Source organism: Cetorhinus maximus, chromosome 18 (assembly GCF_964194155.1).
Source record: "Cetorhinus maximus chromosome 18, sCetMax3.hap1.1, whole genome shotgun sequence".
Classification (NCBI taxonomy): domain Eukaryota; kingdom Metazoa; phylum Chordata; class Chondrichthyes; order Lamniformes; family Cetorhinidae; genus Cetorhinus; species Cetorhinus maximus.
The window spans coordinates 77,246,318-77,260,197 of NC_135896.1; the positions used below are offsets into that span (position 1 = coordinate 77,246,318).

At 41.8% G+C, this 13,880-nt stretch overlaps 1 protein-coding gene across 1 annotated transcript in view; it reads right to left on the reverse strand.

Moving 5' to 3' along the window:
* Positions 1–1,079: 1,079 nt before the first annotated feature.
* LOC144693409 (cytosolic phospholipase A2 zeta-like) overlaps positions 1,080–13,880 on the reverse strand; it is a 139,331-nt gene continuing 126,530 nt past the window's right edge. The window contains exons 12-15 of the mRNA XM_078563289.1: positions 10,882–11,067; positions 8,224–8,390; positions 6,777–6,963; positions 1,080–6,119 (exon numbers count right to left, since the gene is read on the reverse strand). Coding sequence (XP_078419415.1) covers positions 5,920–6,119; positions 6,777–6,963; positions 8,224–8,390; positions 10,882–11,067 — 740 coding nt within the window. The 3' untranslated portion in view covers positions 1,080–5,919. The remainder of the gene's footprint in view (positions 6,120–6,776; positions 6,964–8,223; positions 8,391–10,881; positions 11,068–13,880) is intronic.

Here is a 13,880-nt window from a genome sequence, read left to right on the forward strand (position 1 = left end):
AATACCATCTTTAATCAATACCGCCACTCCCCCAACCCCCCCCTTTTCTTCCTTTCCTGTCTCTCCTAAATACCTCGTACCCAGGAATATTTAACGCCCTGTCCTGCCCTTCTTTGAGCTAGGTCTCTGTTATAGCAATGATATCATAGTTCCATTTGTCAAATTGTGCCTGTAGTTCACCAATCTTATTAGCCCCACACCGTGCATTCACATACATGCACATTAATCCTGATTTAGGCTTTTTAACTTTTCCCCCTTGTTCTGATCCCATCTAATGACTTACTGTAGCCTACTCGAGTTCTATCAAACTCTCCAAGTATTCTATTTATCTTGATATTACTCTGATCTATCCTCCTTATCAGTTAATACTTCTCTACTTCCTACTGCCAGTTTTTCTCCTCTTCTCTCTGAATTTCCCCTCAGGTTCCCACCCCCTGCCAATCTAGTTTAAACCCTTCCCAACAGCACTAGCAAATGTCCCTGCGAGGATATTAGTCCCAGTCCTGTTAAGGTGTAACCTCTCCTTCTTGTACACGTCCCATCTGCCCAAGGACTGGTCCCAATGCCTTAGAAATCTAAAGCCCTCCATCTTACTCCATTTCTCCAGCCACATATTGAACTGCTCAATCTTCCTATTCTTACGCTCACTAGCATGTGGCACTGGGAGTAATCCTGAGATTACTGCTCTTGAGGTCCTGCTTTTTAATTTCCTTCCTAACTCCCTAAAATTTGCATTCAGGACCTTATCCCTTTTCCTGCCTATGTCATTGGTCCCAATGTGGACCATGACCTCTGGCTGCTCGCCCTCCCCCAAAAGAATGTCCTGCAGCTGCTCAGTGACATTCCTGACCCTGGCACCAGGGAGGCAACATACTATCCTGGAGCCATGTCTACGGCCACAAAAATGCCTTTCTGCTCCTCTAATTATGGAATCCCTTACCACTATAGCACTTACACTCTTCCTCCTCCCCTCTTGCACAGCTGAGCCACTCGTGGTGCTACGAACTTGGCTCTTGCTACAGTTCTCTGAGGAACCATCTTGCTCACCAGTATCCAAAATGGAAAAGTGGTTAGAGAGCCAGATAGCCTCAGGGGATTCCTGCACTACCTGCCTGTTTGCCTTAGATACTCTGGTGGTCACCCATTCCCCCTCTGCCTGTGTACTACTTAGCTGCGGTGTGACCAGCTCTCTAAACGTGCTATCCACGGACCATGCACCACAGTGACTCCAGCTGCCACTCAAGTTTCTGCAGCTGGTGACACTTCCTGCAGAGGTAGTCATCGAGGGCACTTTGTGCCTGCATGACTTCCCACATCCCGCAGGATGCACATTCCACATGCCCAAGCTGTGCTGACATACCTTAAACTTTATATAAAGTGTTTATTCACCTGTCACTCACCAATCGTCTCCTCCTCTCCCTCTTGCGCCTCTTTATGAAGTCTTGCTGCACTCTCCCTCTCGCGTTCTTTTATCTCCTGGGCTCCTCTCTAGTTCCCTATGACTTCACACTTGATTTTCTCCAAGTCTGGTTGGTCCACTGAGACCCACCACCAGCACCACAGCTAGCTCCTTTTGAACTCCCGGCTCTCTTCGCGCTCTTTTTGAACTCCCTGCTCCTCTTGTGCTCTTTTATTATGTGTTAATTAACAAACCCTACAATTCAGGATAAGCTTACTGCTATTTATGAACCTTACTGATACTAATAAAACCTTACAATTACAAATAAATGACCAATTTGAAAGACAAACAAGCCAAGCCAATGGGTACTCACCAGCCAATCACGTACCTGCTCCCTTGTGCTGTCACACCTTGATTTTTGTTTTAGAATGCAGAGACTGGTTAGAGGTCAGCCTTCGCTGTTTTTGCCGACTCTCGGAGTGAACTCCGGCTCTCTCTCTCCGCACTTTCAGCCCCCGCTGTTCTCACCGACTCTGTGTCAATTTTTGTCTGATGTCAGTTTACGCTTCAGTTTGGGATACTCTCAGCCTCACGCTGACTCTGCTTCTCTGGGACAACTCGTCTCGCTCAAAGGCCATCATTTATATAGGCTGTTTCAGGATGTCACAAAGTACCTCATAACTAGTCACTTGTTTTGCAGAGTAATATTTTGTGCACAGCTATGAGATGAATGACCAGCCTGTAGTGGCGGTGTTTGAAATTTGTAGAGAAAACTGAGATCTTTTAGATCCATGTGTATCCTCAGTTTAATATCTTGTCCAAAAAATTGCAGTACTCCCTCAGTACTGCAAGGAGGGACATCCTAGATAACTTTCGGATAGATTTCTTTCGGCTTCAGAGGCCATGACCTCAGCCTCGTTTTAAAACCCTGGATTCTCATCACCTGATCACCATTGCTTTGATTTGCTTCTGTTTGTCTGCTGTTTTCAATCACTGTATCCGTCCCTTTACATAGGTTTCTCAAAAGTCTGTATTTCATGATGTAGTGCGAGAGAGGGGGAACATAAATAGGAACAATAGGCCATTTAGCCCCATGAGAGGGGGACAGTATAGTTAGGGGAATAAATACAATTCACTGCAGCTGAGAGCTGTGTTGCTTGTCCAGTGCCAGGGTTAAGGACATCCCAGGGCAGGAGTGGAACTTGGAGTGAGGGGGGAAGGAATCAACTGTCATGGTCCACGTAGGTATCAATGACATAGTAGGACCTTTTTCTTAGTCCCACCTAAGGGAGTCTGAGCATCTAGGGGCTCAATTAAAAAGAACCAGAAAGGCAATAATCTCTGGATTACTACCTGAGCCATGAGCAAATTGGCAAAGGATAAATATGATCAGCGAGTTGAATGGGAGGCTCAAAAGAGGGCACCAGTACTAGGGAATGAGGGAGCTGTACCATTGAGACAGCCTTCATCTGAACAGCACTGGGACCAGTGGCCTGGCAAATCGTATAACTAGGAGTGTTGAGAGGGCTCTAAATAGTGGAGAGGAGGGTTCACACGAGAGGAGATTCAGCAAGTTAATGAGAAAAGACAAGGCGATAGTGCAGGGTAGCAATGCGCGTTATAGTAACCAGAGTCTGACATGAAGGAACAGAGTGTGCAAACATAAGAGTTCAGCAGCAAATGAAGTCAGAGTAGGCAAAAATGGTAAAAGGAAAGAATTAAAGATGAGAACTAAACATTAGGAAAAACGTTACCCTTTAAATTGCTCTGTTTTCAGTGGTCTACTTTGTGAGTCTACTTTAAACACCTGTCTGGAATAGAACAATTGTTATCCTGTTTAAAATATTCTATAGAGAGGAATAATGGGTATGAATTTACCTTTGTTGCAAGCCCTGATTATTTCTTGATGTATACTCTATTCTGCAGTGTAGCTACTGTTAGGAGGCCTAGACACTACCCCCACCAGTGACTTTCCTTTGCTGTTTCTTACCTCCACCCAAACTGATTCACACCTTGATCTTCTGAATCACTATTGTACTGACCTCATCCAGTATTAACAAAGCTAATTTGTTAATGTATTGACCAGCATGCTAAAATATTTTTTGAAGAGGGAATGTTATGATCATGTGATCTCTGACCCTACTGGCCTGCAGGATTAAGGTAGCTTTGAAAGCCCTTCTCAGGCTCACAGCATTCCTAACAAGATGGATGAATTGATAGCATAAATAGAAAATAACTAGTGTGATAGCACAGCCATTACAGAGACATGGTTGCAAGGTGACCAAGGCTGGGACCTGAACATTCAAAGGTGTTTGACATTTCGGAAGGACAGGAGGAATGAAAAATGAGGTAGGGTAGCTTTGTTAATACTGGATGAGATGAATACAATTGTGGTTCAGAAGATTAAGATGTGAATCAGTTTGGTTGGAGATAAGAAACAGCAAAGGAAAGAAGTTGCTGGTGGGGATAGTATCTAGGCCCTCTAACAGTAGCTACACTGCAGGGTAGAGGATACATCATGAAATAATCAGGGCTTGCAACACAGGTACTGCAATGATCTTGGGTTACTTTAATCTTCACACTGATTGGACAAATCAAATTGGCAAAGGTCACCTGGAGAATGAGTTCATGGAGTTTATTCGAAATGGTTTCCTAAACAATACATTCTGGAACCCACCAAGGACCAGAGTATTTTGGACCTGTTAATGTGTAATGAGACAGGATTAGTTAAAAGACCTCATAGTAAAAGATCCTCTAAGCAAGAGTGAGAAAAAAGATAGAAATTCGCATTCAGTTTGTGAGTGAGAAATGTGGGCCCACCAAGTCAAATAAGTTTGCAGCTGACTGATTTACCCCACTAGTTAGAGTAACAAAGGCATTGAACCATGGAAGGTGTTCATTCTAAGATTTGATACAACTTTATGGCATTCTACACATAATCTAAACCTTGTTGACTCATGATTTATACAAGGGTATGAAGACAGAGTGGGCTAAAGTGGACTGGGTAGAAAAGTTAAAAGGTAAGATGGTGAAGAAGCAGTGGCAGGCATTTAAGGAGATATTTCATAACTCTCAATAAAGGTATATTCCATTGTAGAAGAAAGGATGCACAAACTGTGACTAAGGAAGTTAAGGGTGGTATCAAATTGAAAGAAATGCTATGAGTGGAGGATGGGTCAGCTGCCTTCCTCATTAATTGCTACACCTGCATGCTAACTTTGTGATTCATGTATATGAACACCCAGATCCCTCTGTACTGTGGCATTCTGTAGCCTCGCTCCATTTAAATAATACTTTGTTTTTCTATTCTTCCTACAAAAGTGGATAACCTCACATTTTACTTCATTTGTCACATTTTTGCCCACTCACTTAAGCTATCTAAATCCCTTTGTATTCTCGTCACAACTTGCTTTCCCACCTACCTTTGATTCATCAGAAAATATGGCTACAATACAACCTGTCCCTTCATCCAAGTGATTTAATATAGATTCAAAATAGTTGAGGCCTCAGCACTGATCCACTAGTTATAGTTTGCCAACCTGAAAATTACGAATTTATCCCAACTCACTGCTTCCCGTTAGTTAGCCAATCCCAGAATTAACATATTAAAATAATTCAACGAATTTTACATTTTATGAAAAAGGAATTGGGTTTTGCTCAGTAGAAGGTGCTCCCAGAGTTGAGTAACAAGAGAAACACCGGCTCTTCATTTTTGTGTTCAGTAAATCATGAATGCTGATTGACAATTCATTTAAAGATTGTAATTCAAACATAAGTTGTAGTAATATGCTGAACTGAGAATTTAAGCATACAGTAATTTTTCTCTATAGATATGGGAAAATTGGGCTGATTGGTATGTTTTCATTTCTACTATTCAGAACAGAGTGTTGCAATAGTTGCCTACAGACACACACACAAATACATGAATGGTTTAAACATGAATTATACAAGATAAACAACAGCTACTTTTTTATATAATACTGTTATTTGGTTGTAATGAATTGAAGGAGCAAAAGCTGAGAGCAGTGGGGAGATAAGAATACAAAAGTAAAATTCTGCAGATGCTGGAAATCTGAAGTAAAAATGTGCTGGAAATGCTCAACAAGCCAGGGAGCATCTGTGGAAACAGAAATGGAGTTAAATGTTTTAGGTCAGATTTCTTGGGCACTGACACAATTTGATGCTCTCTGCTCGGGTGTGTATTAAGTTGTAAATCCTGGAAATGCAATTGTGGGGAGTTGCTTTTCCACCAGAGGGTTAAACAAGAACACAAGAGGGAGACTCCTGAGTCACTGCTCTGCATTTGTCGGTGGCCTGTTCAGAGCAGCACTGATTAAGGCTCAAGATAGATGACTCTTGACCTTCCTACTCTACTGTAAGGCAACCCAACGAATCAATCAATGAGGAGACAAATGGCTGATTTAGCTTGAAATAAACCAAAAACTGGATGAAGAGGAAAGAGCAAGGATTATTCCACAGTTCAGTATTCATTTCAGTAACTCTTCCAGAATTGATGTGGCTTAACTCTTCTTAGCTAATACCTTCTTCAAGATCATCAGAATGATGTCTTTATTGTTCAGCACGTTGTAGCAATTCAGATCAACCAGCTTATCAAAATCATTAGGGGTGTATGTAAAGTTCAACGTGCTGTATGGTGAATGCTCAGCTTCCAGGACAAAACTGGAGTTGATTTTATCTTCCTCAGATGTACGTTCAACTCCTGCAATAGATACAGACAGCAGTAACTGACAAAGCACTGCTCAGACTCTTTACATCTAATAACTCACATTTACATGTTGATGATCAACATAGTAAATACATCCCAAAACACTTCACAGAGAAGAAAATAAAGATTGAACAGCAGCTGAAGGGTTTTAAGGGCAATTTGGACATGCTGCTTTCAACAAGTTTTTTGCGTAACTTAGGAGCCAAGGAGGTTGTTGGAAAATTTGAAGCAGGAACTGACAAAAGCATGAATAAGGATTTCAGTGAAGGGAGAGTGATATAAAGATGATAGGAGAGCTAGCTGATTATTAGGAGAGAAAAGGAAGGTTGGAGGTAGCACAATAGGTGGAGAAAATTGGTTGAATTTTGATTCAGTTTTAAAAGATTAGCTGGGGGCCACCTGAGGAAAGAGAACCAGCCACTGATGATATCTGTCCTTTACGCCTAGGAATGGTGGTTAGGTGATTTGAGGAAATGAGCTAGGAGGGAATTAGCTTCATGGGATTTAGGCAGTTAAATAAACCAAAAACTGGATGAAGGCAGTTAAGTTAATCTTTTAGATGAAAAAAAGAACATCCTTATCACTTATCTGCCATTCTTTATACTCGAAAGTAGTTTTTTACTGCTCTATGTACTGGGCACAATCCCTCACCTGGAGATTTGTAATCCTTGAATGTGGCATTTGTGAGAGGGAAGTGAATTACTATGGGAATATCGGGATTTTTTTCATCCATGAAGACATAGCATTCCTGTAGGCTGTTCTCAAGTATGTCTGCCACATCTATCTTTGGGAAAGGGACATTATGTTTTGTACAGTATTCCTCAGTCGTCTTCAGAACCTGGTTGGAAAGGGGAAGAGAGAAAGGAGAAAAACAAAGTTTAAACTAATTACATGGTAATATCTCTCAACAATCAACTTTGGGACATAACTGAAAAATGTATGGCTTTCAAAATGTACTTTTCTGTAAATTTATTAATATTTCGGCTACTGGGCAGAACATTTCTATGAATGTGTTTAACCTGTAGACTACTGACAGCTCCGAGAAATTTTCTGGCTTCCCTGTGTGAATCAAATAAGTTTGCAGCTGACTGATTTCTCCTCCCCCCAACTAGTTAGAGTAACAAAGGCATTGAACCATGGAAGGTGTTCATTCTATGATTTATTACAACTTTCTATGACATTCTACATACGATCTAAACCCTGTTGACTAGTTTTCTTGCAGCCTTCCACGTATCCATGGACAATATAAGAACAGCCTAGACTTCTAGTCAATATTTAATGTCATGCTCTTGATAAGGAAGGATTAATTATTGATCAGTAACCCATACCTTTCCAACGGTTTGACTCTTACCTGGATATGACTATTCAGCACTGCATTTGCCTTTATTCCTCCATTGGGATAGAACCAAGGGCATCTTAAGTGAAGACATTTTTAGCTAATTTCATAGAAGTTAGACTTTGGATAAGTCCGTTGCCAGAAACTGGCTACATAGCGATGCGTTTACATAGTTGGTATAGATGAAACATGAGATAATTAAAGGATGCCCTGACCAGGATAGTGGTCATTAGAGCAATCCTCAAGACGACACCAAATATTACTGTGGGGTCTTGGATAAGGAGGACATTTGTGTTACAAGTATGGATTTCCAGGATCTTCTGTGGTACAAAGATGAGAATAAATAAAGAACAATGTTGGGGATGTATGGTTTTCAATAACTATATTTTAAAATTTATTCTGGGATGTAGGGAACCCCAGCAATTGAGTATTTATTTCTCATCCCTTGTTATCATGCAGTGTGGGATTGCAGTTAGACCAAGCAGGCTGAATAGCTATAGTCAACCAGATGGGTTCTTATGACTATCTGGCAACTTTCGTAGTCATTTTATAGTGTCAGCCGCAAATGATCAGATTTATTGAATTCAATTTCATGATTTGCCCTCGTATGATTTAAACTCATGACCTCGGAGTTGATTGTTCACTACCATAACCATTACGTCAGCATACATGGCACAACACAGAAATAAACAAGACAGAATGTAGATCGAAAAGTCACACAACTGTGTTCTCATGGTACTTTGTACAGGTCCCTCTCCTCACCCTGAATGGTGATCCCCGACTAAAACTAAAAGACAGGATGACATCGATGCATCTCGGTGACCGCAAGGCAAGGGGAAAAGCCGAATTATTTGAGAATCCAGCATCAACCAAGTACAGCTGATTTGTCATTGGTGTCAGATGGTTTGGAGAGGAGTCCAGATGTTCAGCTAAAAGAATTTTCATAAAGGCATAAATTAAAAGAACTGGCAATTGAAAAGAACTAACAAAATAAAACTAATGCCAACATGTCATAACTTGCTGCATCAGACAACAAGGACCAGAAACTAGGTGTGTAATTTCAAAAAGGTTAACTTCAAGACTATGAGGGAGCAGCTTAAATAACGTGATATAGAAGGGGTTGTTCAACATTTCAGAGGTGAGGTAGATCTCTAAAGGCATAACACAATGCTGAACATACATGCTAATGACAGACATGATATCAGCAGGCAAAACTAAATAATCAACAATCTAAATGAATTATAGGGTCATTTACAGCACAGAAGGAGTCCTTTTGGCTCACTGAATTTACACTGGCTCCCTGCGGAGCAATCTAGTCGGTCCCACTCCCCTGCTTGATCCCCGTAGTGCTGTGAGTTTATTTCCTTCAAGTGCCCATCCAATTTCCTTTTGAAATCATTGAATGTTTCCACTTCTATCATCCCCGTGGGCAGCGAGTTCCAGTTCATTACCACTCACTGCTTAAAAAAGTTCTTCCTCACATTCCCCTGCATCTCTTGCCCAAAATCTTAAATCTGTGTCCCCTAGTCCTTGTATCATCAGCTAGTCACAGAATCACAGTGCAGAAGAGGCCCTTCGATGACGTGCCAAGTGCTCATCCAGGTACTTTTTAAAGGAGGTGAGGCAACCTGCCTCCACCACCCTCAGGCAGCGCATCCCAGACCGTCACCACCCTCTGGGTAAAAAAGTCTTTCCTCACATCCCCCCTAAACCTCCTGCCCCTCACCTTGAACTTGTGGCCCCTTGTGACTGACCCTTCAACTAAGGGGAACAACTGCTCCCTTTCCAACCTGTCCATGCCCCTCATAATCTTGTACACCTCGATCAGGTCGCCCCTCAGACTTCTCTGCTCCAATGAAAACAACCCAAGTCTATCCAACCTCTCTTCATAACTTAAATGTTTCATCCCAGGCAACATCCTGGTGAATCTCCTCTGCAACCCCTCCAGTGCAATCACATCCTTCCTATAATGTGGCAACCAGAACTGCACACAGTACTCCAGCCGTGGCCTCACTAAGGTTCTATACAACTCCAACATGACCTCCCTACTTTTGTAATCTATGCCTCGATTGATAAAGGCAAGTGTCCCATATGCCTTTTTCACCACCCCACTAACATGCCCCTCCGCCTTCAGAGATCTATGGACACACACACCAAGGTCCCTTTGTTCTTCAGAACTTCCTAGTGTCATGCCGTTCATTGAATACTTCCTTGTCAAATTACTCCTTCCAAAGTGTATCACCTCTCACTTTTCAGGGTTAAATTCCATCTGCCACTTATCCGTCCATTTGACCATCCCATCTATATCTTCCTGTAGCCCAAGACATTCAACCTCACTGTTAACCACCCGGCCAATCTTTGTGTCATCCTCAAACTTACTAATCCTACCCCCTACATAGACATCTATGTCTTTTATATAAATGACGATTAAAAGGGGACCACAGATCCCAGTGGTACGCCACTGGACACTGACTTCCAGTCACTAAAGCAAATGATGGTTGGATTCTCTCTTGTTGGAGATGGTCATTGCCTGGCACTTGTGTGGCATGAATGTCACTTGCCACTTGTCAGCCCCAGCCTGGATATTGTCCAGGTCTTGCTGCATTTGGACATGGACTGCTTCAGTATTTGAGGAGTTGCGAATGGTGCTGAATGTTGTGCAACCATCAGCGAACATCCCCACTTCTGACCTTATGATGGAAAGAAGATCATTGATGAAGCAGCTAAAGATGGCTGGGCCTAGGACACTACCGTGAGGAACTCCTGCAGTGATGTCTTGGAACTGAGATGATTGACCTCCAAGAACCACAACCATCTTCCTTTGTGCTAGGTGTGACTCAAACCAGTGGAGAGTTTTCCCCCTGATTCCCATTGACTCCAGTTTTGCTAGGGCCTCTTGATGCCACACTCGGTCAAATGCTGCCTTGATGTCAAGGGCAGTCACTTTCATTTCATTTGGTGACAATACTTCAGCCTAACCAGTGTTTTGGAAAAGTTTATCATACCTACCTTGATTTTGTACTCTATGCCTTTATTTATAAAGGCAAGGATCCCATATGCCTTTTTAAAACAATCTTCTCAACTTGTACTGCCACCTTCAAAGTTTTATGTACAGAAATCATCAGTTATCTCCTCCGCCAGTTCTATTTCTCTCTTCTTTGGCTAAAAGGGATGAGCATCAAAGATAATTTGGAAATAGAAAGCCAATTTAAAAGTAAAAACCCCAGGAATGGCTACCTTACGGGTTGTTGTGGGGACCTGACCTGTGGTGTCACAGATTGGCTAATGTTGGACTTTGAATGGTTAGCAGCATCATACAGTTAGCATGTATCAATACTGGAGCATTAGTAAAAAATATTGCAGTATTATAAACATACAGACACAAAACTTGTCAGACAGATAGACAGACAGATGGAGTACTTAGCCCATGCAAGAAGTAGTGGTTATCCTCATACATCCGATGTAGAAAGAGGCCACGGAGGAAGTTGCAGCTCTCTGACCCTGTCAGGCGTGACACAAATAAATTTTTTACTAGACTGTCCAGCATGCCAGCTGGAATGATTGTCCGCATATGAGGTTGTCGTAGATTTGATCCTGAATGTTTATCTGTAACAGCAACATAACAGCACATCACTTTCAGATCAGAACAGGGAGACCAGCTTTTATCACAAATGTGAAACATAGTGGTACAAACTACTTCAGCAAATGTAACTATAATGTACAGGGCATTAAAAGTTATTCATTGTACAGATTCAGTAAAAGCTTGTAAGTTGTACTGAACTGAAGGGTTCAAATGACGATGACAGGTTGAGAAGGACAAGGAGGGAAAGTTTACCTTTGTCACAGTCATATAAGATGTCATTTGATAAGAGATGTTTCGGTACTGTGACGGGCAGGAACCTGACTGGAGGGGATTCAAACGTAGTTGTGAGAATGATAGGCACAGATTTGTGATGCAACAACATATTCAAGGATTTTTGAGAAAAGAGTATTTCACAAGGACAGGGGAATCAAAGATGGTTATTTGAGGCACTGGTAATGACAGCAGATATGAAGGGGAGAGGAACAGAGTGAACTGTTAACAAGTTAACAACTGTTAACAAGAGAGCAGTTGATTGGTGAGTTGGATTGGTGAGTATTTCTAGTCTTTAGTTTAAAATTAAGGTCTATAGTGTTTAGATCTCTAGTCTTTATTTCCTCTTAAAATAGCTTGTTAAGTATAAGATCGATACTGGTGTAAATAATTAATTTCAATAAAGTATAAAGAGCAGGGATACTAGAGTAATTAATTAATAAATTAAATAAGATAGTGATGGCAGGATGGGTGATATGTCGCTGCTGCAGCATGTGGGAGCTGCTGGACACCAAGGTGATCCGAAGCAAATACATATGTAGTAAATGTTTGCAGCTTAAGGAACTTCAGATCTCAGTTGAGGAGCTGGAGTCTAAGCTGCAGACATTGCGCCACATCAGGGAGGGGGAAAGTTACCTGGACACTTTGCTCCAGGAGGCGGTCACATCCCACGGGTTAGATAATTCTAATTTGGTCTGTGATCAGGGACAGGAGGGTGTAACTGCAGGTGAGGCAGGTATGGGGACCCAGGGAGTAGAGTTCAAGGAGCCTCAGCCCCTGAAATTGTCCAACAGTTACGAGGTTCTTGCAAGCTGTGTGGACGAGAGCAGGGACTGGAAGGAGAACGAACTGATCATGGCACCGTGTACAGGGAGCCATTTAAGTGGGGGGGAGGAAATAGGAACATAGTAGTGGTAGGGGACAGTATAATTAGGGGGATAGATACTGTTCTCTGCAGCTGTGAGCGTGAGTCCCAAAGGCTATGTTGCCTGCCCGGTGCCAGGGTTAAGGACGTCTCCTCAGGGCTGAAGAGGAACCTGGAGTGGGAGGGGAGGGATCCAGTTGTTGTCCACGTTGGTACCAATGACATTGATAGGACTAGAAAGGAAATTCTGCTGAAAGAATCTGAACAGTTAAGAGCTAAATTAAAAAAGCAGAGCCTCCAAGGTAATAATCTCAGGATTACTACCTGGTAAATAAAGTCAAGGAGTTAAATGCGTGTGTCAAAGATTGGTATGGGAGGAATGGGTTTCAGTTCATAGGGCACTGGCATCAGTACTAAGGTAGAAGGGAGCTGATCCGGTGGGATGGGCTTTACTTGAACCATGCTGGGACCAGTGTCCTGACGAATTGAATAACTAGGGCTGTAGAGAGGGCTTTAAACAAGGCAAAACGATAAGGCGGCATTGCAGGGCAGCTACTTAGGTAATGATACCCAGAGTGTGACAGGAAGGGACAAGAGTGTACAAACATAAAAAAAAGCAACAAAAAGTGTCAAAGGGGGAAAAAATGGTAAAAAGGCAAAATTAATGGCTCTTTACTTAAATGCATGTAGTATTCGGAACAAAATAAATGAACTAAAGGCACAGATACAGATTAATGGGTATAATCTTATAGCCATTACAGAGACATGTTACAAGGAGATCAAAGCTGGGAACTAAATATTCAGGGGTATGTGACTTTTCGAAAGGACAGGCAGGAAGGAAAAGGTGGTGGGGTAGCTTTGTTAGTACGAGATGGAATAAGTACGATACCAAGATATGATCTTGGATCAGAAGATGTAGAATCCATATGGGTGGAGGTAAGAAATAACAAGGGGAAGACGACACTGGTGGTAGTAGATGTAGATTGGGAAAGTCAAATTGGCAGAGGTAGCCACAAGCAAGAATTCATAGGGTATATTTGGGACAGTTTCCTAGAACAATATATTGTGGATCCAACCAGGGATCAGGCTATTTTGGATCTGGTAATGTGTAATGAGGCAGGTTTAATAAATGATCTCAGAGTAAAAGATCCCCTGGGAAACAGTGACCATAACATAGAGAATTTAGCATTCAGTTTGAGAGTGAGAAACTTAGTTTGGAAACATCTGTGCTAAGCTTAAATAAGGATAATTACAAAGGAATGAGGGCAGAGTTGTCTGGAGTGAACTGGGAAAGGAATTTAGCAGAAAAGACGGTTGATGAACAATGGCAGATGTTTAAGAAAATAGTTCACTGACTCGCAACAAGGTATATCCCAGTAAGGAAGAAGGATTGTAGGAAGGGAATAAACCAACCATGGGTAACATAGTATCAAAGTGAAAGAAAATACATACAATGTGGCTAAGAGTAGTGTTAAGCCAGAGGATTGGGAAAGTTTTAAAAACCAACAAAAGATGGCCAAAAAAATAATGAAGAGGGAGAAAATAAACTTTGAGGGTTAACTAGCAAGTAATATAAAAATGGACAGCAAGAGCTTCTTTAAATACATGAAAAGGAAGAGAGAGGCCAAAGTCAATATAGGTCCCTTAGAGAATGAGGCTGGGGAAATAATAATGGGGAATCAGGAAATGGCAGAGGAGTTG